Source organism: Poecilia reticulata, chromosome 10, assembly GCF_904066995.2.
Source record: "Poecilia reticulata chromosome 10, P_reticulata-male-v2, whole genome shotgun sequence".
Classification (NCBI taxonomy): domain Eukaryota; kingdom Metazoa; phylum Chordata; class Actinopteri; order Cyprinodontiformes; family Poeciliidae; genus Poecilia; species Poecilia reticulata.
In genome coordinates, this window is record NC_088839.1 from 14,447,460 (window position 1) to 14,472,533 (window position 25,074).

A 25,074-nucleotide genomic window follows, 5' to 3' on the forward strand; every position below is an offset into this window, starting at 1 on the left:
GTGGAGCCACGTGTGTGTGCGTGTGTGCGTGTGTGTGTGTGTGTGTGTGTGTGTGTGTGTGTGTGTGTGTGTGCGTGCGTGCGTGCGTCTGTGTGTGGAGTCGCAGCTGAGCTCTGTAAAGTTGGCTAGCCGACTAAGCCCAAAGCCATCCAGCGCTGACTGGGACTGGTGAGAGGGTGAGTCTGACACAGTCGCGTCACGCCACTCCCCGGCCACAGACATATGTGATGGAAAAACACGTTAGGCTGGCTGAGAGGGAGGGAGCCTATTGTGTCATGTGTTCGCAGACGGAAAAACATGATGTGTCTTTTACGGTAAATACGAGATCGTATTCTGGTTTGTGCTTGGTATTAAAAAATTTTGAGACCCCCTAATTCCATCCACGTCAAACTACATCTGGATTTGACTTCTTCACTGCAGATTTGTTGAGATTCTAGCAATGAACAAGTGGTCTGGAATAAATCGGGCTTTTATCAGAGAGACTTGGCAGGCAGGTTTGGAAAAGACAACTTGCGTCAACATGAGGAAATGGAAAGCTTCCTACATGCATGCCATCTGCGCAAGAAGCAGCCTCGTCGGTGGCCTTCAGAGTCCCTAACAAAGGCAATAAATGCTGCAGTTAGTCCAGTTTTTTCATTCAGTTTAAACAATTATGCACATGCTCACATTCTTCTCTGTTAAAATGACTTAAAGGCTCTCCAAGAACAAATTAGACTGGTTAACGTTCACACTGAAATGCAGGAGTTTCAAAAGAATCCACTGTGATTTCATGAGACAAACCAACACAAAGTTGTGCAAATATGTGAAGATGAATTAATGTCTTTCAAGATTTTTCTTTTACACCAAAGATCTGTAGAGTGTGGTGTATTTTTGTTAACTACACCTGAAAGGTGATACTTTCTAGAATCACCTTTCGCTGCAGGGACAGCTGCGGGCCTTTTGGGGTTTGTCTCTACTGGCTAGAAACTACAGTTTTTCGTCTCTTCTTGGCAAGATAGTTTAAGCTCAGTTAGATTTAAGAATAAAGAGCATTTTACAGCAAATTCTCAATTGGATTGAACCCAACTTTAAACTGGATCTCTGATCTGTTTGCTGTGTTTGTTAAGTTTTCCTAGAATCTCCATAAAATATGTCACAGTTTGTGATTGTACCATGGCAAAATGTGAATATTTTTGCAATGCACTGTGAAACCCATGTTTTACCACTATCTGCAATTGATGTATAGAGATCTTTATACAAACATTGAGCTGTTTGCTCACTGTTAAACTTGTCAACTCAATTCTCCTGAGGTTCAGCAGTTCTGGTTTAATGATCTAGCAGATCATTTTGGGGAAATTCTCCTCGATCAGATGGATTTTTCTGCCACATCATCAGTTTTAGTTGTTTAATGTTTAATGGATTATTTATTTATTTTTAATAGTCACCGTTATGGTGAAGAAAACACGTAGATGAAGTACTGACTCAACTTTTTACAATGTAAAGAATTTTGGTGAAAATCAGCTGAGTCTCTTCAGCACGTATTTTTTTCTCTCAGTTCATTCATCTTGCCTCTCCAGAGTAAGGAATGCAAACACACCTGTCACTGCGAAGGGGGCGGTCCTAGGAAAGGTATGTTGTCACTTGTTTCAACTCAGGCCTCACTCACTGACAGTGAACCACCGAGGGAGACGATGGCTCTGAGGTGAAAGCCCTTCAACGTCTGTGGAAATGGAACTTTGGTGAGGAAAGGAAACAAAAGCGACGGTCCAATCATGACGTGGAGGAGCCCTCTGGCCCTGGTGAGGGATGCTCTGCAAGGTCAGAGGGCGCGGGAGAGGGAACTCCGCAGTTTAGTGTCCAATCTGCCCTACGAGGGACTGGAGAAGGTGAAGCAACCCAATCGCTTCTTCCTTTCTAACGCCATCAAAACCACAAAGTACTCGCTGCTGCTCTTCCTTCCCATGAACCTTTATGAGCAGTTTCACCGCTTGGCAAACCTCTACTTTGTGGGCTTAGCCATCCTGAACTTCATCCCCGTGGTGAACGCGTTCCAGCCTGAGGTGGCCCTGATCCCCATCTGTGTCATAATGTTGCTGACGGCCCTGAAGGACGGTTGGGAGGACTTCAGGAGGTACCAGTCGGACAGGAAGGTCAACAACACGCCGTGTTTTATCTATAGCAGGTACGTTCTCGTGTTCTGAACGCTCATGCATGATGTGGCAGGTGTAAACCACATCAGCACATCTGTTTCTGATTCCCTGTATGTCTGCATCTGTGAATTTCATCGCCTCTGTGTCTCAGCACACCTTTGGGAATTTTCGACTTAAAAATAGAGAATGCGTGGGAGATTATACAACGTTTCGCGCCATCACAGTGAGCATGTTTGATGAAATCCTCATCTGAGTGTTACGTAAGCAGAGACAGTAAGGTTAGCTGTTTTCTATTTTTGAATGGCTGGTGAAAAGGAGATTCACAAAGGATGGTAGACATTCTCACACCTTTTTTTATGCTGTGAACTAGACAGTGCAAGAAGAGAAGGACTGATCCACTGAATGATTATAAACTAATCCTGGACATTTGTTTCGGTTGATATTTTTTCTTGCAACATTGTTGACATCTCACTGTTGTGCTAGCATTTGTTTCAAGTCATTACGATTGTGTTGGTCACGAGTGAGCAGCCCTCCTAAGATGTTTTCAGTGGGGAAATCCACGACAAAATTCTGGAGAATTTCCAGAATCCTCCATCATGGAGGATAAAGTATGGTCCTAAGAAGTGTGGTTACAGGATTCCCACTGGCTCTAAAATCTAATCTCAACGTATCTGCATGGAAATTCCTACACATACATTTTCCTTACAAATGTGTCACCATCTGGGGTGAAATAAAAATTAAGGAAATCAAGAAAAAATGATACAAGAAACATCAAAATGAACCCAAACTACATTTTCTTACTTTTTATGCTGGGTGCAGAAAGCTATCAAATAGCTTGAAAAGCTTTAGACGAGAGAAAACACAGATGATTTCATCCAGTTCATGCAGAAAAGACGGCAGATTTCATGCAGAGTTGATTCTGACACTTGTGCAATCAAATAATTAGCTTGATCAGGTCCACTAGGGTCCTTTGAGTTTACTGGAACGCCTAAACTTCCATCGTAAAGAGCTGTATATATAAATGTTTCCTCAAGCAACTCAGGATTTTCACATCTTTTCATGTATAACATATAGAAACCAGACTAGAAGTCATTCGTTTAGCCTAGTCATCTTTGACTGTAGATCCTCGCGTGGAATGCAGTCAGACGATAGAAATTTGGCCCCAATTCCCATCTGTTTCCCATCAAGTAGTTTTTTTCTCATTGTTGTTTGAATAGTTTTAGGTGAAGCATGAAATGTTTTATCCTATGGGTCATCAAATACTATTTTTTTCCCATCTGAAACCCTTGTCAGTCAAGTGGTGCTTAGGCACGGCAGCTCTTAATAGTGCTGCTAAATGCTATTGTTTTCTGTGCTAGTGCTTAACTGCCTGCACGTAGAGGACCTTCATAACCAATTACCACCTCCACCTTACAAGCATTTTGTTGTATTCAGTGTTGTTTGAAAGAGTACATTTGCACATAGACTGAAAGTTAACACATAGTTTCCCCCAAAGAAACCAGATACACAAATTCCTTTAGTTTTAAAATCATTTCTCAAGTTAAAGTTCATTCTGAAACTTTCACTAATTTGATATATGAACTCACTTTGCAGAGAAAAATTTCTTAAAATGTTTTTTTTATTTTTTTGCTTTACACAAAATCATCCCAGTGTCATCTGCTGACTCACCCAGATGTTATCTTGTCTGCAGTCTGTGTGGAGTTCAGCTAATTTAACCTCAGGCAAAGGCTTCAGACTTTGTGTTCAGATCTTAAAGCAACCTTGATGTTTTCTGTTTCTTAAGTAAGCCGACAAGCACAATGTCCCAAAATGCTGAGTTATTCATACGAAACGTGATTTATTATTCTCTAACTCTGGTATTTGGATTACCTTTAGTGCTACTTAAAAGAAATCGTGGTTTAAATTATTCAAGGGGTAAACAGAATAACTGATTAACTGTGATGAGCAAGCCACAGTTGAAAAGATGAATTGTTCAAGCAAAAATGATTTTGCTTCAAACACAACATACTTCTAGTGGTCATTTATTTACTCTGAAGTTGAACCCGGGATCTGGAAATAACATCAAACCCACTTAACTGTGTTCCAGTTGGAAAACCAGTGGGACCTGTTATCTGCTGTGTGCTCTGATGAACTAATTATGTTAGCTCTACAAGCTAACTGCAAATTATATTTTGTATTTTATTTAAAGCAGCACTATATCAGAAAAGAAAAACAATATGTTTTTGATGTCATTTCTGAATGTCAAAATGATGTGATAAACCAACAATTACCTCACTTTTTATTTATTTTCTTTCATTACAATGACGTAATCACTCTTTGTAAGTTTTAGAAAGAGTGTCATCATAGATAACAACAGATCTGTGTATTACTGCCATGCAGAATTTGATGGTATTTGAAATATAACCTCAGCACTAATTTTATCTATTTAAACACCAAAGAACCTGTGAGAGATTGTGATAAGATTTTATGTGATACAAACAGTTTATCACCACAACTAACACTCTGTGTGGAAGACATGGCAGCCATGTTGGATTTTTATGATTGGAGTAAGTGAAAACTTCCACTTTCCCTGTTGGCATCCTTCATCCAAAATACAGTGACCGTAGATTTGAACTCAAAGAAATTCCTCTCGTTTTAATGTTTTAAAATGTCGCTCAATATAATAATAATCTTAGTAAAGTCAAAGCTAACCCTAACTTCCTTATATTTTATTTCCACTTACATATACTTTTTGTAGTCTCCTTGACTAGGATTATTTAATTTTGTGGTTTCTGAATGTCTGTCTAAGTATTTGTATGGTTTAGGCTTATTTTTTTTATTAATATTCATCCTTGTCCTGACAGTATATTGGGTTATGCGTGCTGAGATAAAGAGAAAAAGGTAAAGAAATAATTGTGTTGGCTTCTGTTGATATTCTCCTGCTACCTTTTAAAATTTGTTCTTTGCTCAGTTTCCTGCCATGACTAACCATAACATTGCTGAAACTCTTGAGTTTAGTAGCTTTTTGACCTGCCTGCATCTTAGGCTGGAGTTAAGAGTGTTGAAGAAAAAATTCATATTTTTTTCTCATAAAAAAAATATATGAAAAGCGCATTAGAAAGAACTCCAGACATTTGCAAAGCAGTAAAAACAAAGTGGGAGCGCATGCAATTCATATCTAAGCTCAGATTGTCTGACGCACAAAAGACATTTTTGAAAGTACAGTAACGTATGCAAGGTGACAAATGTGACATCCTAAAAATACAGCTGGCTCCCCTCCTGGCTTTGTTGGGAGTGAGGCGTGTTGTTGAGTGGTAACTAGCCCATCAGGTTCTACATGCAGGGCAACATACTTTCAACGTTCTGTTGCCGGTGCTCAGTCAGCTTGATGTGCTGGTTTTTTAACCATACTGCAAAACACTCCTTGAAATCTTGAAACTGTTTCAGTTCACAAAGTTCAGAAAAGTTCATTCACGAAACGTCTTTTCTTTCTGTTCTCTCCTTCAAACACACAGCAGATTTATCGGCTGATCCAAAATTACCATTTCCTCTTTACGGTTAATGTTGCTTTGTTTCATTGCTCATTTTTAAATGTATTTTTGATAGCAAATTAGGTTAGAAAATAATTTGAACAAACTATACAGTCCTTCATGTTTCTGACTGTACCAGTAGTACCACTGAACTTTCCTACAATTATTTAATATCTACATGATTTTGCTAAGTCATTATGATTAGTCACCCTCACTGTGCAGCAGTGACGTGCGGTCAGGGGAGGCAGAGCCTCACCTGTCATCATGGAAAAATAATATATAATATTATATCATTTATATTGCTATTTTCACTCTGTGATTTTGTACTATAAAGTATCTATTTTTTACTTAGCTTAACCAATTTTGATTAGTTTTTCTTCAAAATCGCTGGATTTTCGCATTTTCCCATTCAAATCCTCAGAAGCGAAGCTGGTGTTACGTCAATCCGCCAGCTGAGCCTCACCTGCGATTGCGCAACCTCTCGCTAACTGCACTGGCTGACAGCATGTTCATCCTGTCTGTACGCGGTGTTACGTCAATCCGCGCTTCCCCATCACATACGGTTCCCCCTGCGTCTCCTTACCGCTCCGCCCCGCCCATGCGGCAAAATACTATTGATATTAATTACTATTTGTTTCCCGTAAAAACGTGAAGAAAGTGACAACTTTGCCGAAACATGTTGTTTGAGCTTTCACGGTGTCCGTAGTTCCCTACGCGCGTGCTTCCTCAGTGCTCAGCACGAGCACGCGCGTATTTTGCCGCGTGGGCGGGGCGGAGCGGCAAGAAGACGCAGGGGGAACCGTATCTGATGGGGAAACGCGGATTGACGTAACACCGGCAATAAAATGCCTAAGAAACATTTAATATATGGACTGATTTTCCATAATTTCGCTTATGTATATAATGTATAGTGTTTTTTGTCACTAACTGTGTGTGTATCGTGTTTTGTGTTTGTGCGATAAGAAGCGGCAGAGATCAGACTCGAGGTGAGGCAGGCAGTTCTCTTGCCTCACCGCTGGGGGCGATCATGTTCCCAGATATTGTGACTGCACAACTGCAGAGTAAGACACAGTGAGCTAGGCATAGAGCTAGCCACACAGTAAATAAGTAAAGTACAGCGATATATTTGTTTTCTTCTCTCTTCCGACGTCAACACGAAAGACTACATTTCTACACTTAAACAGTTTTCTAAATTGGATTTTCAATTGAAGCAGGAGATGATAACTAAAGGAAGACCAACACCGGAGCTGAAAGTTTTACTTCAAGAAAGTTTGATGATTCTCAAACGGAGTAGAAAAGACATGCCGAGGATGGACTTGGCTTTGGATGAACGGATATTTTTGTGCAGAATTAGCGGTGCATGGATTTCATTGATATGTAAAGGAAAGACAGCAATAAGGTCTTTTTATTTAGTTCTTTAATGAAATGTGCGTTTTGTGGGCTACAGTTTATGTTTAAATAATTCAGTAAAGTAGAAGCGGTATCTACCACAGCAGTTATTTATTAATAAAACATTAAGCCTAAAACGTACTACAGCAACAAACTAAATGTTCTGTTCTGTGTGCAAAATTCTTGAATGTTTTTTGGTGTTAAATCCTAAAACATGAAGCGGCGTTATTGTCAGTTGCTATGGCAACGAGTCTGCGCAGCTTGGCGGGCGAATACAGATCACTTTGCTGTGGATCATAGCACGAAATTAATACCTACATTTTTAAGTTTCACAGAGTTAACGCGGCTATGGATGATAGGTAAAAGATTAATCTTTTTGCCCCCCAGCGTTGTATGCATGCGCGAAATTTCCGTAGGTCCAATAACATGGATGGTGTCCAAGTCATAAGTCAGTGCCTCACCAGCAATGAACCTCACCGCACGTCACTGCTGTGCAGGTAATAACAATGTCACCAGGTGAGTATGAACTAGAGGTGTGCCTATTTTATTATCATTTTAAATTTACTAAGAACTCGTTTTTCACCCCTCTACAAAAACAATTTTTAGAAACCCAAATGTGGGCTTAATGCCCAAATTTTAAAGGTTATTTTTGCTTGAAGGTTATTTCTTTTCAAAAGGCACTTTTAATTTGACAAACGAGAGCCATCAGGACGTATATTCTAATTTATTAAACATGACTGTGACTTCTCTGACTATAGGAGGGAGAAGCAATATGTGGAGAGACGCTGGAAGGACGTGCGAGTGGGAGATTTTGTGCGGGTAGTTTCCAATGAGATCGTCCCAGCAGACCTGCTCCTCCTCTATTCATCCGACCCTAACGGCGTTTGCCACATAGAGACGGCCAACCTGGACGGGGAAACCAACCTGAAGCAGAGGACAGTTGTTTCTGGACTTTGGGCAGCGGTGAGAAATATTGCTGACTCGTTCTGACATTACTTACTCATTGCTTCTCTTGTTAAATGTCAAAGAGGGAAACAAAAGTCAAAAAACATACCAGTCAGTCCACATACATTAGAGCTTACATTTGGATTGCAGGCAGAAGGATTCAGATGTAATTGTGTTGTTCAAGTTTTGGTGAGCTGAAAATAAAAGGTATATATTCGTACAGAAACGAGGTTGTATTGTGTTTTATTTTCCAGAATCTTGGATTTGAACCGGAGAGCTTCAATTTGGCTGTGGTGTGTGAAAGGCCCAACAACAATCTGAATCATTTCAAGTGTTTCGTGTGAGTATTAAAATGCACATTTGGTGTAGATTTAAAAAAAAAAAGAAGCTATTCTTCCGAACCTTACCAAGAAGCATGAAAACTAATTCCGACCCACTCACTGGACTTCTCAATAATAGCCGACACGTCATTGGGGCGGTAATAGACCATAATCGATTTTCCCGGGCACCACAGCTCCTACAGGCGGTCAGCTCAGGCTGTTCATTTACAGACATAAAGCAGGGGAGCTCTAATGGGGAACATGTCAGCAATAATGAATATCTAACAAGGTCTGACAGTAAAAACGATTGTCACTTTCCCTCGCTGCAGAGAGAAACCTGATAAAGACAAGGTGGGCGCCAGCATTGAGAGTTTGCTGCTGCGAGGCTGCACAGTGAGAAACACGAATCACGCTGTTGGCTTTGTGGTGTATGCAGGTAATTTCGCAACTTGCTGATTGCCTTGGCCTTCAATTTTTCAACAGGACAAATGATGCATGTTTGGTTTTGTACCTTGACTTCACTGAGATTCAGTTTATTTAATCCGTGTGTTAAGCTTTGCTAAATGTGCCGACGTAAGTTTGATGCTTGCTGCTAATGCAAGGACGAAGCCAAAATTACCAAAACAAATACAAAAATATGTAAATATTTTAATTCAAATCCTAACAGAAAGGCAAAAGTATCAGGATAATATATTTAATGAAAGCTGTTAATGCATTGTTTCTTTTTATTCAAACTGCTTCCTTATTTATTTATTTATTTTTTTAAAATCTAAATAGCTTGCTTATTTTTTTACTTCTGTACTAATATCAGCCTGAAGATATGATGAGGATTTTCATCAGTGTTTGAATAATTGCCTTCTTTTGAAATTGTCAAGGCCATGAAACCAAGGCCATGCTCAACAACAACGGGTCGAGATACAAGCGAAGCAAACTGGAGCGGAAGCTAAACGTAGACGTCTTCTTCTGCCTCATTCTCCTCTTCGCCATGTGCCTCATCGGAGCCTTTGGTAATAAATCACATCACTTAAATGCGAAGTCGCTGTGTGACGTTAGCTTCTTGAATTAAACCATGCTCAATTTGATCATATGTCTAAACTCATCCTTCACAAAGAGAGAGAAAGCAGGAGGGATGTGATGAGGAGTCCAGGTTTCCTGTCTGTTTGATGATGAGAGCAAGTCATTGGAGCTGTCTTCATCCATGCAGGTCACTACTTGTGGTTGGAGTCACTGCCAGGTGTGCCCTCTTTCCTGGTTCCTGACAGCAACGGTCACCTGGACGTTCCCAGTCTTGAGAGTTTCTACATGTTCTTCACGATGATCATCCTTCTTCAGGTGTCAGACAGACATCACTCAAATACGTTGTTCCAACTCAGTTTAAACTCATTAAGCTAACTCTTTAGTTCTTGTCCACTTTGGGTTTTTTTCCCACTTTGTCCTCTCTGCATTATTTTCCACTCATCGTTCCTCCCAGATCCTGATTCCCATTTCTCTCTACGTGTCCATTGAATTGGTAAAAGTGGGTCAAATCTTCTTCATTACTAATGACATCGATCTGTACGATGAGGAGACGGACAGTCGGGTCCAGTGCAGGGCTCTGAACATCACGGAGGACCTCGGGCAGATTGAATACGTCTTCTCAGACAAGACGGGCACCCTCACTGAGAACAAGATGGTGTTCCGACGATGCTCCGTCATGGGAACCGAGTATCCACACAAAGAAAACGGTAAGGAGACATTTAAGAAACCAAGATGATGCTCCTTGCTCAGCTTTTTATGGACAATTCTTCTGGAGGATAATTTTAAAGTTTGTGGGAATTCTAAATGGTCGCTCGATGAAGGAAAATTTCAGTAAAGAATTTCGCAAAGCACATCCAAATGTTATTTTCCAGGCAAATATTACTATTTTATAGCACAATTCAGTAGCTCTGTTACCTCCAGTTGTTATAAAATTTTGTTTACATCAAACTTAACTTAACCCCTTCACTGTTATGCTCAAAATGCTTACGTGTTATCCAGTGGGTCTTCATGACAGTCAGAGGGTTAAAAAAGTAGACTTTGTAATTTCACCTTGAATTTGGCTTCTGTCTTTTCAAGATGCTCCTATTGTTTCTGACACTCTGCCTTTCCCACATCACCACAACAATACTCCTCCATTATGCCATTTACAGTCATTCTTAAGAATGTTGGAGTGAGAAGTAGCTTGTAAAATAAGCTCAGCAGATGTGCAGTTCTATCAGGTGTTAGCTCATCGCTGCTGCCGCTAGTCTGAAGGAGCTGAGTTGGAAAGGCGCGGAGGGGAAGGCACAGAACTATATGTGTGTGTATGTATATACGTTTTATGTCTCTGTTATGACTAAATGTAGTTCAAGGCTAATTTGACAAAATCTCTGCTGCCTCCCAGCCATCCGCCTTGATGTCATTGATGAGCCTGAGTCTGAGGAGAAGGTTATCTTCAACCAGAATCAACAACTCCCACGAACCAGGTGGTCCTTGGAAGCTGAGGGCATCGGCCCGGCAGACGCACAACAGCATGGCAGAAGGCGCAAAAGCGAGGTGGCAGCGAATGCACACAGCGATGTGGCCTTCAGCAGTCCACTGGTATGAAGACCACACGCTCATTATGAAATTACAGGTCGTGTGACAGGGGAGCACAAAGACACGACATTACATCCATCGTCATACTGGGCTACGACATCTCATCAACTTTTCAACCTCGTTTGCGCATTTTTAGGATTTAAAATTCACACATTTTTAATCAGCAAGAATATATATCAAACTTTCACAGCATATAAATCTGCCCAAAGAAAACCTCATAGTGTCAATCTGTTTACCCAAATCTGACTCATCCCTGAGTCAAGGGCCTCGTGGTCCCTGTCCCTGCCGCAGATGGTCAAGCTTCTCGGTGTCAGCTATTGCTCAGCTTTGCCCCTGTGTCTGTGACAGGACATATGGTCACACTGAGTACCATTTGGCACAGACTACCAATGTTACATCAACTGTAAATGTGCACTATAGATTAGTCATAGGTGTTTAGACATACAGTATAGTTTCTCTGTATCTATTTTAATCTACAGAGCAAAGGGGAGGAGATACAGAGACAGAAAAACGCAGCATGGAACCCATTTTTACTCCTCCTCACGCTGCGTCTCCAGCAGAGTAGAATGCCTCTATGAATAAAAATATAATAATGCTGCTTTCCTCTTCTCAGCCTCCTCAGCCTTTTAAGCCTGCCTTATCCATGGTCAAACACGACTGAGTGGAAAGTTTCAATGAGAAAAACTTTCTCCGAGTCTATTACGTCAGCTTTGGGAGAACTTAATGTAACTGAGACATGGTTTATCAGCACCCAGGCAGTATTTAATTAGCAAACTGATTAACTTTTGCTCCTCCAGGAAACTGAGGTGATTCCAGACCAGAAGCTGCTTCAGCAGATTAGCAGAGCAGAGAGCAGCGGTGGCCACAGAGACGGCAACAGAAGTTTTGATCCTCACATGGACTTCTTCCTGGCTCTTGCCATTTGCAACACCGTTGTTGTCTCAACGGAAAATGCTCACATTCAGAGGGTGAGTTTATTGCAACTGACCTGCAAAACCATGAATTTATCTCTGTTTTAAACAATCAGTATCCTGCAATTTCAAGAAAAAAACTGAAAACTGGCCATTCGAATGTGCCGTCTTCTCGTGTCGAACGGAAAGCAGATGTAACAGCCCTTTGCAAAAGCATCACGGTTTTCTCAGTCACTTCGGTTCATTTCTCAGAATAAAATTTTAATTCTTAAAACTACTTATTCAGGTCATTCTGTCTCTTCTGCACATCAAAAAAGCTGTTTAAAATTTCTGTGAAGCAAGTGATTATGTACAAAGCTCTGCTTTTTACTACAATTTCAGTTGCTTTTGTCACGTCGATTTAAATGTATTATCTTTGTTGAATTGTCTCGACCATCACAACATTTAAGCATAAGTTCATCATATAAGTCTTAACATTCAAAATATTATCACATTATGTCAAGCATATCGACACACATATTGTCCTATGTTCCCATTTCTACTTTTGTTTATTGTTTTTCTTGGATCTCTGTATTGCTGTCTTTTCCTTCACAGTGACATGATCTATCAACTAATTACAATTCTAACAGTAAAGGTGTAAATCTGAATCTTCCCATTAAGAAATATCCCACAAATACAAATTACATTATTTGTCATGTTAAGTTTTAGCTTTAATTTACAGCAGAACATCCATAAACTGACACTGTCGTATTAACAACACAACTAAACAGTTTGACTGTCTTATCCACAAACGATGAAATGAGGACTTGAAATTCTGATGGACCTGACATGTTCGTTGACACGAATATTTACTTTTCAGAGACGAACAAAGGATTTTAAGAAAGTGAGGGACTCTGCATTCACTTAGTATTCGCAAATGTCGAGGATGGTTCCGGAAATGCATCAAAGTGACTGAGAAAAACTGTAATAGCTCTGAAACCTTTCTACGTTGTGTCATATTACAACCACAGACTTGAATGAATTTATTGATTATTTATGTGATGGATTAAAAAAATTAATGTGCAGAGAAAATAGACGGCCTACATGGGTTTTAATTTGTTTGTGCTTTTTTTTTTTACAATGTGTTGTGCATTTATATGCAGTTCACTTATCGCTGATTCCCCTAAATTATGTCCGGTGAAGCTAATTTCCTTCAAAAGTCAACAAAATAATAAAGTCCACTGTTGTATAATGTAATCTTGGTACAAATATAGCAGGCAATAAAGATATCAGGGGTTAATTAGAGAAAATTAGTGAACAAACAGTATCATGGAGCTCAGGTAACACAGCAGACAGGTCAGGAATAATGCTGTTAGAGATGCTAGTTATAAAATTATATCTGAACATTTGAATATATCTCTGAGCACTGCTTAATCCACTATCGCTGCAGAGGAAATCCATTACTCAGGTCAAACAATCTGCTAACATGACAAGCACTAGAGGTGCACTCCACAAATATGCCTCTTACAGAAGAGTGGCAGAGAAAGCCATTCTAGGAGAAAAGCCATATAAGAGCTATTTCCACTTTACCACAAGCCATAGGGGAGAGAGCAACGATCGGATGAGAACAAAACTCAGGTTTCTGGCAAACCCTGAAATGTTCACAGACATTCTTCATCCATTCTGAGTCATCATGAGGTATTTACAAGATAAGATTGGGTAAAAATTAAATATGAATTCTGGCAGAGGGATCGCCAAATGATTTACAGGTGTGACTGTTATGAAAGGTGGTTCTACTGTGTCTTGACTGTCAGAGATTGGATACAAATGCGTTCCCTGCTTTTTATGTTTCTTTTTAAATTTGGAAACAGTTTTGAAAATCATATTTGTTATTTTGTGTCAGCAATAAAATACAAGCGTCAAAGTACATTCGAAAGGCAGTGAGTTTTTCAACCTTTAAATTTTATATATATATATATATATATATATATATATATATATATATATATATATATATATATATATATTTATTTATTTATAAATGTGCTTCATTTGTTTGGCTCATAATAAAATATGTCTCTTACTATAGCATTATAACTTTTTGCTATGCTGTTACATTGACTCAGGAGTGCACGTCTCCACACTCCAGCCAGACGCGCGACCCTTTGGAGAGCTTTTCCAGTTTGGTGAAAAAAGCCGGGGCTTTCTTCCAGCGCAACAAGAGGAACCACACTCTCTCAGAAGATCCAGTCATAGACTCCGCAAAGACGGAGGACGAAGCAGACGCAAACATACTCCGGACTTGTTCTCTCCACTCTCCGTCTCAAAATGGCAGCACTATAGTAGAGGCGGAGGAACTGTGCTACGAGGCAGAGAGCCCCGATGAGGCCGCCTTGGTGTACGCAGCCAGAGCATATGGCTTCATCCTGCTGGCACGGACCCCTGACAGTGTGACTGTGAGGCTCCCATCTGGGGAGGACCTGGTGTTTGAGGTGCTGGACACCTTGACCTTTGACTCCAACAGAAAGAGGATGTCTGTTTTGGTGAGACACCCAGTCACCAAAGACTACGTGCTGTACACTAAAGGTGCAGACTACTCCATTATGGAGCTACTTGGAACACCTTATGCAGGTACATGCTGGTCAAAAAAAGGACATTTCTAGATGCATTTCGTTCATACTTAATAAATCGAGCTTATTGTGAGTGAACATTTCCGATTCTGCTTCTAGAAAACTTCAGTGGAATTGAGAAAAATATAGCAGCTGACACCCAATACCACCTTGACTGCTATGCAAAGGAGGGCCTCCGCACACTCTGCATCACAAAAAAAGTATGAAATCCTTAGAAATTCACATCATTTATCATTTATCCTACTGTACATTAACTTGTTTTCATAATTTCTCTTCATCTGTGACAGGTTGTGAGTGAGAGCACGTATCAAAGCTGGCTAGGTGAGAGGAAAAGGGCGCAGGCTGCTATGGAGTGCAGAGAGGAGCTCATCACGGAAACTGCTGTGCAGCTGGAGACAAACCTCACCCTGCTAGGTAACACCCATCAACCCCTCCATTCCCAGCACTAGAGAGGCACGTCCTCGTGACGAGATCATCGTGTGAATGATGCCTGTCTCGGGATATTTGTCCTCCTACAGGGGCAACTGGCATTGAGGACCGTCTGCAGGAGAACGTCCCAGACACCATTGTGGCTCTGCGGGAGGCAGGGATCCATGTGTGGGTGCTGACAGGTGACAAGCCAGAGACGGCTGTCAACATCGGCTATGCCTGCAGGCTACTGGAGGAGGAAGACCTGGTGATTAACATGAGCTGCAAAAACAAGGTGAGGAGGCAGCAGGCTGCTTCACTGAGCGTGGCACCGTTTTTTATATATATATATATATATATATATATATATATATATATATAAAGTCACAACTTTATAGTAAAGGTATAAAAATACTTAACACAGCCTTTTGATGACAGTTTATGTATGTATGTGTGTGCGTGCGTGCGTGCGTGTGTGTGTGTATGGATGGATGGATGGATGGATGCTTTGTGACTGACAGGTGCTTTTATGAACAAGTGAAAGTTTATTTCTTTGTCAAACAGTTGGAATCAACAGCTGACATGTTCCTCATAAAAAACGTCTTAGTCTCGTGCTGAGAACCGCTGTCTTTCCTCTGGACCAGTTTCCACACTGAAGAGTGTTGTTTTACTCATGGTTTATTCATTGAAAAAGAGCTTTCAGCTGGTTGGTCAAATTGAAAATCCTATAATTTGGTTACAATATGATTTCTTGGTCCATCCCTGTTAATTAATAAACAAAAGTTTATATTGCAATTTTGTTTTCTTTTTGTCCAAATCTGCATTCGCTGTAGAGCAGTAGGAGATTTTATCGGTTTGTGTGTTTTTAGGTTGTGAATAAAAGATCAATCATGTTCAGAGTTCTTAAGGACCAGTATATCAGAAATGAGGAGATATTTTCTTATATTTCTCACACTGTTTGCAACACAGAGGGTGCATATCCCCTACTTACCCATGTAAGTGATGAAATAGTCAGACGTGACTGACAGATAACTCTGATGATTGTTTACCATCCCCTGACTGAGGAGCTCCCTGAGTGCAGAGTCACAATACCTCATATCAAAAAACCCAGACTTATTGGTCTGGTACGATGTGTTTCTATTCCTAATAAAATCATATTGTTTTTCATTTAAAGTGTTTTTCTCATATTGACAGAGGGGAGCTCTGTTCATATTTTTTATTTTACGTCAAAACTCAACTCAGTTCATGTTTTTTTTCACTTTATTAACATATAATAATCCTTAAATATCAAACAGAACAGGTTTTTGAATTTGCATTTCAGGTTTAACATTTCTTCTAAACAAAACCTCCATGATGTCATTTCCTGCTGCTTGTATTGCGTTACTGTTGAGTGCAGTTGCTGTGTTCAGCTACTGCGAGAGCGGAGCGGGACTCCAGCCTCGGCTGCCTCTCGCCTCCCACATTAATGCATAGAAAATTGACTTTAGGACCTTAATTAGGTGTGGACTTTTCCCAATTATGCCCAGCAAATTCAATCATGCACTGACGAAACCTCTCAACAAGCATTTCTCATGCCCGTTTAGATCCTGTTTTGTATCAAGAAGCTTTCCAGATTTGAGACAAGAATATTTCAACATTTATTTGCACAAGGCTAACTCTATATTATTGTATGAATGGTCAAAAAGTAAAACAAGATGTGAAACTGGTTGCCTATTTTTATCACATTTACTGTCAAAAAATGAGTCACAATTATGTTTCGCATTATATCTTATGTTCACATAATGTCATAATGAATGAAGTCATACATGTAAAGATGAATTCCAGCAGTACAATAAAATATTTGACCAACACAAACATTTTTTAATGAATATATAATAATATTTTAAACGTATAATACTTTTGTCTGTATTCGTATTCACATATATCTTGTTTGTAATAAGTGTCTTACGAGGATTTTCCGAGGTGCAACCTCAAGACGTTTCCTGTTTCCGACTTAAACGTCTCCACTCATTTGACCCCTTCTACATTTAAACAAAAATTTACACCCTAACTTTCCATTAGAGCGTGATAAGGTGTACGGTGTGGGGGGGCCTTCCTCACTCGGGTCATTAAAATGTGGTTGCGCAGGAACAAGCCTTTCATAATGACTTGACCATGTCTTTTCCTTCTGGCCCTGGCTGGATAAAAAATTACTTGGTAGCTCTAAGGGATACACGTGGATCTGTCTGAAATAAGTGGGGCTGCTGTGTGTCCCTCGGAGGCACCAGTGACTGATGACGAATGGAGTGAGATACCCCCCAACACCATAACTAATGCTTTCATATCTAATTACCAGTCTAATATTCAACCCTCTCAGGAAATACACTTTAATGAACTTTTTTTTTTTGCTTACAACCATAACTCAGTGACCACTGGAGAGACGACCTCCCACATCCACCTTCCCACCAACACTAATGAACTTCACCGAGAACTGTAATCTGTTTTTAGAAAAACTAAAAAGTGGAGCAGTCATCATGACTACCTTCTTTTGGCTACGTCTGGAGCTATTCAGACGCAATAATGATGAATCTAATGGGACCAGAGCCTGACTCAGCACGGACAGTAATCTGTGTCCTGTTAAAGAGCGGATTTCTACTGTGTCATCTCTATTTATTTTCTGGCCATTTTTGAAAAACATTACTTGGTTCATTAGGCAAACATATCCTTTTTTTATATTGTAAAAAAAAAAATGCATCTTTAGCTAAATATCAAGTTATTAGAAGCTTCTGTTTTTTTCCAGGTTACGTGCACAGCCATCCTGGACTGCACTCTGGAGGAGGTGAGGAGGTACAGAGACGACCCTCGCAACGTTGGCACCACCCAGAACATTTCTCTGGTGATTGATGGAAACACTCTAGATATGGCTAAGTCGCCTGACCTGCAGGAGCGGTTCGTAGAACTGACGAAACACTGCCGCTCGGTTCTCTGCTGCAGAGTGACGCCCCTGCAAAAGAGCGCAGTGGTGAAACTGGTCAGGGAGAAACTCAAAGTCATGACGCTAGCTGTAGGTAAGTTAAAGTAGAATTTATATTGTGTTTGTTTATAATCTTCTCCTATGGCAGCTACCTCTTCCTTTTATTCGCTTCTTTATCATTTTAAGGTTTGTTTGGTTAAGAAGCTACACATCAATTATACGTAACTTTTTTTACAGTAATGTTGCTTGCAAAATGAACCAATTATATTTGACTTTTTTCTCTGGATTTACACAAGTGTGTATGAAACCAGACACAACTGGTAGACCAGCAGAGTTAACCTGAGGCACTAATTTATTAGTGTTCTCATTAAACACCTAATCTTGAGTGATCTGTGTTTACTAAGCGGTACGAAGTGACAACCTTTAGGGTCAATAAAAAAAATTTACAAAAAATTTAAAAAGTGACCACACAGGTAATAATGCTTCAAACGTTTTTCGCAGGTGACGGTGCAAATGATGTCAACATGATCCAAGCAGCTGATGTTGGCATTGGGATATCCGGTCAGGAGGGCATGCAGGTGGGAACTGATTTTTGTAAAGACCTTTACATCCGTCCTGCTCCCAGACTGAATCACAGTGTGTTGGGTGTTTTGGTCTTTTCAGGCGGTCATGGCGAGCGACTTTGCCATATCACGCTTCAAGCACCTGAAAAAGCTTGTCCTCGTCCATGGACACTGGTGCTACACTCGACTGGCCAACATGATCATTTATTTCTTCTACAAGAATGTGGTGAGTGTTGCATCCGAGTCAGAGTGCTCTGCTGTATGAGTGATCTGTGTATTCTGTTATAAAGAAAAAATAACGGTGCCTTTCAACGCGCTCCTCAGGCCTACGTGAACTTGCTGTTCTGGTATCAGTTCTTCTGTGGATTCACTGCCACAACAATGATCGACTACTGGCTGATGATCTTCTTCAACCTGTTCTTCACCTCCACTCCACCCATCATGTTTGGCATCTTTGACAAAGATGTTTCAGTAGAGATGCTGCAAGGGGTTCCTGAACTGTACCGGACTGGTCAGGGAAAAGGGGTAAGTGAAGGAAATACATTCAAAGTAACAGTTTTAGTAACTATGACTTTCAATTGTTGATTTTACTACTGTATGTAAATATGTGTCTTTTTTTTTAAATTTAGGAATACAACTTTTTAACTTTCTGGATTTCCATATTGGATGCTTTCTATCAAAGTCTGGTCTGCTTCTTCATTCCATATTTGGTAGGAAACACATCTGTCATTATAAGTCGCAGTAATTCATCTATTAGTCACTCTGCCAAACATTTGACAATTTATTTTATTCTCCCGTTAGGCTTACCAGGATTCAGACGTTGATCTTTTCACCTTTGGCACGCCGCTCAACACAGCTGCTTTATTTACTATCCTGCTGCATCTTGGCATCGAAGTCAAATCATGGGTGAGTGCTGAAGTGATATTTAAACCGATACTTTAGTTTTTGGAATAGATTTAGGTTTGTTCAGATTGCTTGCTGTGATATGATAGTTTCTTCCCTTCTGGCTGATCTAAACCATTTCATAAAACCACTTTTAACTCAACAACTATCTGAAGTTCCATAAAATTTTTTACATAAAAATTGCACTAACCAGACATTGCTAATGCCAGTTTGTGTAATTCTTTCGTTTTGTTTCTGATTGTATGGTTAGACGTTGGTCCATTGGGTCATCATGCTGGGCAGTGTGGCGCTGTACTTCATTGTGACGCTGGCCTACACCGCCGTCTGTGTTACCTGTAATCCTCCATCCAATCCTTACTGGATCCTCCAGAACCAGATGGCCGACCCCATGTTCTACCTAATCGTCACCCTCTGCACCGTGGTGGCTCTGCTGCCCAGGTACAGTCCTCCTCTCTGCATCTGTGATTTATTGCACTAATTTATTTTTACAACACTTTCTGTTGAAAATAATGCACTTATTAGTATACTGATAAAGCACTAAATAAAAAAAAAAGGATTTTTCTAATCTGTCTTTCATCCTTAAACAAAATGGTAATAGAAACTGTCTGATAATGTATAAAAATTGGAAAAAAAAAAAGAATTAAAAATGTATATAAACATTGTATTTTTTTCTAGTTTTTTTTTTAATTTTTGCTTTGAAATGTAATAAAAAGTTCTTACTGAATAAAAAAAATTAACAATCCTCAGATAATATCCTACAGAGATTAACAATTGCACAGTAAAAATGTCAGAATTTGTTGTCTTAAATTTAGAATTAGTTACAAAATAGCTGAAGACTGATAAATTGTAGTGAATGCTATCAAGACGTTGTCCCACTTTTTATGAAAGGGACACATATTTTTCATGAGTTCGAACAAGGAAAATTATTTTGTGAGTGCTGAAGGTCAAAAATTCACTCCTAACTGCATTTTAACTTAATATAATCATTCATATAGTTCACTATAACAGTCAGTCAGCACAACGAATGGGAAGCTAAGAAATAGAAAGGATTATAGCTTGACATATTTTTTCCAAGTTTCCTTTCTCTTTGCTTTACAAATATAAAACTTGGAGCATTTGCATAGCTGCAAGCTGTGTATTAGTATGTTTTCAACATGTAAATCAGATCATACCTATTTTATTTTTCTGCATTTCTTTTTGACTTATTCAGCTCAATAACCTTATACTGCAACTACATTTGCAGATTTGTAAACGCGTCATGTTAATATTAACGTCGAGGATCAGCTGCTGCTTTAATCGTCTTCCTCCCTGCTTCCTCTGAAAGTGCTGATTTTTTAGAGAGAGCGCTCTGATTTACATCAAAAGCCTATATGTTTTTCACTGGCCTACTTTCTCATCACCGCGCTCTTTCCCTCAGGTACACGTTTCATGTGCTGAAGAACTCTGTCGCCCCCTCCCCGCTCCTGCAAGGCAGGCAGCTGGACCGGATGGACCCTTCTACCAGGGACCAGTGGATCAAGGAGTGGAGGGGCTTCAGGGGTGGAGCACCGGCCAAACGCTACGAGCTTTCTGACCCACCCTCTCCTACCCTGGAGACCCCTGCGGACTTCTTCCCCGAGTTTCTCCCCGACTCTGATTTCATGGGGGATGATCTTAGCCTGAACGTCATCACGGAGAGCCGTCAGAGGGCTATGCACACGTGAGAAACGGAGGCAACCGGATGGAAGGCGAGAATCGCTGTGATGATAATTTATTCAGGAAACTGTAAATATCTTAACTGGCACATGTGTGGCTCTCTGACTGTAGTTAATTTTGCAATAAACTGCTTAATTAAAGCATGCACAGACCCGTCTTCCTCTTCTCATCATAACAAAGCAATACATAAGCCTGTTACAATCCCGGTGGGCTTTCAGGAGGCGGTGCTAACCCAGTTAGTGGCCACCCACCCTTAAAAAGAAGCACCTTCCTCTAATGTCTCCAATATTATCCCCTCACCTGTTTCAGGCCAAACCAATAAAGCGATTGTGAACATTTAGCGCGTATGCTGTTGGAGCATCTTCATTAAAACAAGCAAAATCCAAAACGAAAATGAATCAGGTGGAAAATTGGTTTCTATGCTGCAAATCCTGGAGCTTTTTATGGAAATGGAGTGTGCACAAGCACATCCACTTGTAAAAAAGGGCTGAGTTATCATGGGCATACTTCATTATACAGCAGCGGCTCAGCTTATATAACACGCCGCCGCCTGCAGTTAGATCCCTGCTGCCCTCTAGCGGTGAAAATGAAGGGCTGTGAGAAGGTCACACGGGACACAGGGAAGCAGGGATTCAGACTGCTTAGATTTGGATTCGCCACACGAGAGCTGTGACACTGTGTTTCTAAGAACAACAACAATAAGAAACATAATTACCAGTTTCATAGATGACTTGAGCTACCTGTTCATTAACATCATAAAGGACATGATGATGTCACATCCGATTACAGGTAGAGTGAGTCGGCTCTGCTTGTTTTTCTGGAAAAACCTGCATTCCAGTATTCACTTTGATACTCGGAGCCGATTACACTCAATAAATTGCAACAGCATTATTCCCTCGGCAATATGGCTGCACTGAAATCTAAACATGCATAATCAAACTGAATGAGGTCTGATCACGTTTAAGACCACCATGAGACCCCTGCTGCCCTATAATTACCTAAATTCAGGATGGCAACATGGTAAAAATGTTATTTGAAAGGTTTTTAGTGTAAAAGCCCAATCATTTAATCAAATGTTTCCTATGTGATCACATACTTCCAAAAATAAAACCATAACAATCAGCATAAAGGCGAACAACATTTATACACAGATATGAATCTGTTTCCTAATTTAGCCAACTCGTGTCAATATATAACTAAGATGTGATGCATGCATAGACAAATTTAAGACTGGAAGCATAAATCCGTTCTGCTCTACAACAACAACAAATTTATTTCAAAAGAAAACACCAGCTTCTGAGTGAAATTCACTCTTGCTTAATAAAAGCTGGTTTACGAAACTAAGGAAAAGGAGGTAAGAGGAACTGAGTAGGTTTAACAGGACAGAACAGAACAAAGATTATTGTTCCTTTAAGCAAATTTCTCCATTTTGGCAAAACCCCACTTTGTTCTAATCTGTCACAATCTAACCCAAATGCCAATTTGCTGATTACTGATACTTGATATCACATTCCCCCAATATTTCTTCCTCATGCAAAAACTCAGCATGAGTTTTGATTCAGGATAAGCCAAGAGATAAGAGCCAGTCACCAAACAACCACATTTAACAGGTTATGAGTACATTCGGTCCTTTTAGATAAAAAGACAAAAAACTGAAATAAAACATAACATGTAAAAACCACTTAATTAAAACTTTAAATGTGCAGAAGAAGCAAAAACAAACTGCCACAAATACACCCATCGTGCTTTTATGTTAAGGTGTGACACAATAAACTGGAAACACTTGTTCTTTCTTGATCTCAAGTTTTCACTCCTGGCTTCAGTCCAGCTAAGGCAGAAGCTGATAATTAAAATAAAAGCACTCCAAGCCTAAAGAAAAGCTTAAACAGAGGAATGCAACATAAAAAATAAAGAGCATTATTTGATGACGTTTGTTGCATCAAGTTAGAGCAACCACTAGATGGCAGACCCTCACCTCTTACAGAGCCTGAGTGGAAATTTACAGGGGAAATTCACAAAGCTACAGAATGCATCAATTAGCGATCGATCCTCAGTGCACGGTGAAAAATAAAACTACAAGTTCCAGATCATTTTATGAAATGCATTATAAAATGTGCATATGATTTTGAAAAACTATTCATTTTTACTGTGCTCTCCATCCATCCAAAGGTTTTGCATAGAACTGAAATACCTATTTATTTCTTGTTAGTTTTCCTGTTGCCTTGTCATTTTGTTTCTTTGTAATTGATGTTGACTTTGTAAATTAATATTAACATTAATATTGTATTCATAAGTATGTTTAAGCACATTTTACTCTAGGAACGTTAATTTACTTTTTATTACTTTATGGATAAACCATACAGACAATTTGTTTTTGCCATTTGTGTTTGGTTCTTCCAGACTAGAAACAGCTTGCCAACAGTAATCAAACAATTAAATAACCTTAAAACATTTACATCTAATGTGAAAAAAAATGGCTCAGAGACATATATACAGTGGTGGAGAAAGTACTCAAAAAAGGTACTTAAGTAAAAGTACAAATACACAGACAAAAATGTACTCAAGTAAAAGTCAAAGTACCACATTAACATTTTACTTAAGTAAAAGTAAAAAAGTACTGGTTTTTGAAAATACTTAAGTATTAAAAGTAAAAGTACTTGCTGAATGCATTGCCTAATCACTAATATCATTAAGTGTACCAATCGTATTTAATTTTAATACATCAGTAATGTGCCATTTTAATGAACAATGCCACAGATAAAGCATGTTTTTATTGAGTTTACTCTGTAACATAGTATAGACTTAGATATGTGATTCTATGCATCATAATTTCAGGGATGGAAACATCTCATCTCCTGTCCTAACAGCATGAACTTCACTTTTTTTGCCACACATTTATTTTGAAAGAAATCCAACTGGCAGAGGAGGACATGGAACCAAGGAGCCACATAGCAGAGTTGTAGTCTGGACCACTGAACCCAAGACCAAATCAAAACCAGCACCCCGTGCTACATGACAATAAAATTAAGTGCACCTATCAAAATTGCTTCTCAAATTGATCTGAAAGATTCACTTTCCCATAAAAACACCTAGATATTAAACACTTAGAGCTGAAATAAATTATCCAGTGACAATTCAAACTCTTCTTCATTCTGTTTTGCTTTCATCTCTGTGCCACAATACACAGAGGTCTCCTGCCATCCCTAAAGAAATAACACCCTGGGCGGTTGCCCATATTGCCAATGTCAGAAATTGCACCATTAAACATAGCAATTAACAACGCTCAACTATGAACACTGTTCAAGGCCCAATAAGCAAGAAGTAACCAAGCAGGAGGAGCACCGTGACTGTTCTCATCCTCCCTCCTGCTGCAACATCTGCCACCATGACAAGTGACGAAAACAAAGAGCAATGAGCATGCTCTGCATTCCTACGTTCTTGTTTTATTTATTCACCAATTAAATATAAAGATATTTTAATGAAATAAAATAGCTACTGCAGTGTACGCAGAGCATTACAAGAACAAAGAACGGCTCTCAGTGAGGCTTCAGCACTATAGGACTTGGTTAAGATCCGTCCAGAAGAATCGGATCGTCCATGAATGTCATATTACTATATTGCACTTACGTCACAGTGTTGTCCCATATATGCAACACCTCAGCCAACACCTCCACACAATAATTTAGCGCATGAGTGACAACTTTTTTTCATCGCAGATGCAACATGTGTTTCAGTAAATACAGCTAGCTTTGCTAGCATCACGTCCACGGAGCTTACCTTTCTTTAAGCTTTCCTTCCAAGTGACGTTAAAAATTGGACGAAGTCCCGTCTGTGAAAGCGAAGCGCTGCTGATTGTACATGTCGCCATATCTTATGTTTTATGCAGCGCTATTATATTACTGACGCTCAGAGGAAACCACTGCGCATGTCTTGGAGCTCCGCGTGCGAGTAAAGGTGGAGCCGATGGGTGACAACAGACACTAAGTCACGTTATTGCTCGGATTTTACGGCGCCACCTTAAATCCCTGAACTTCACATTTTAACGGAAAAAAAGCTCAACGTGACTTGGATGTAACGAGTAACGCGACACTTTGTAGAAATGTAGTGAAGTAGAAAGTACAGATACTTACTGTAAAATGTAGTGG

General features: G+C 39.7%; 1 protein-coding gene across 2 annotated transcripts; it reads left to right on the forward strand.

Annotated features, from left to right (window-relative positions):
• The first annotated feature begins 1,614 nt into the window (after positions 1–1,614).
• atp10b (ATPase phospholipid transporting 10B) lies at positions 1,615–21,074 on the forward strand. 2 transcript variants are annotated; one of them, XM_008420043.2, is made up of 22 exons: positions 6,397–7,037; positions 7,415–7,524; positions 7,786–7,990; positions 8,227–8,312; positions 8,622–8,728; positions 9,168–9,299; positions 9,497–9,624; positions 9,764–10,016; positions 10,694–10,890; positions 11,685–11,855; positions 13,904–14,408; positions 14,507–14,607; positions 14,695–14,821; positions 14,926–15,110; positions 17,595–17,862; positions 18,270–18,346; positions 18,432–18,557; positions 18,656–18,856; positions 18,961–19,041; positions 19,133–19,237; positions 19,485–19,672; positions 20,652–21,074. In XM_008420043.2, exons 2-22 carry the CDS (start codon positions 7,421–7,423, stop codon positions 20,935–20,937), a joined length of 3,633 nt encoding a protein of 1,210 aa, XP_008418265.2. In that variant the 5' UTR covers positions 6,397–7,037; positions 7,415–7,420; the 3' UTR covers positions 20,938–21,074. The 2 variants fall into 2 exon arrangements, with proteins under 2 accessions (XP_008418264.2, XP_008418265.2); XM_008420042.3 differs by lacking the exons at positions 6,397–7,037; positions 7,415–7,524 and adding an exon at positions 1,615–2,161.
• The last annotated feature ends 4,000 nt before the right edge of the window (positions 21,075–25,074 follow it).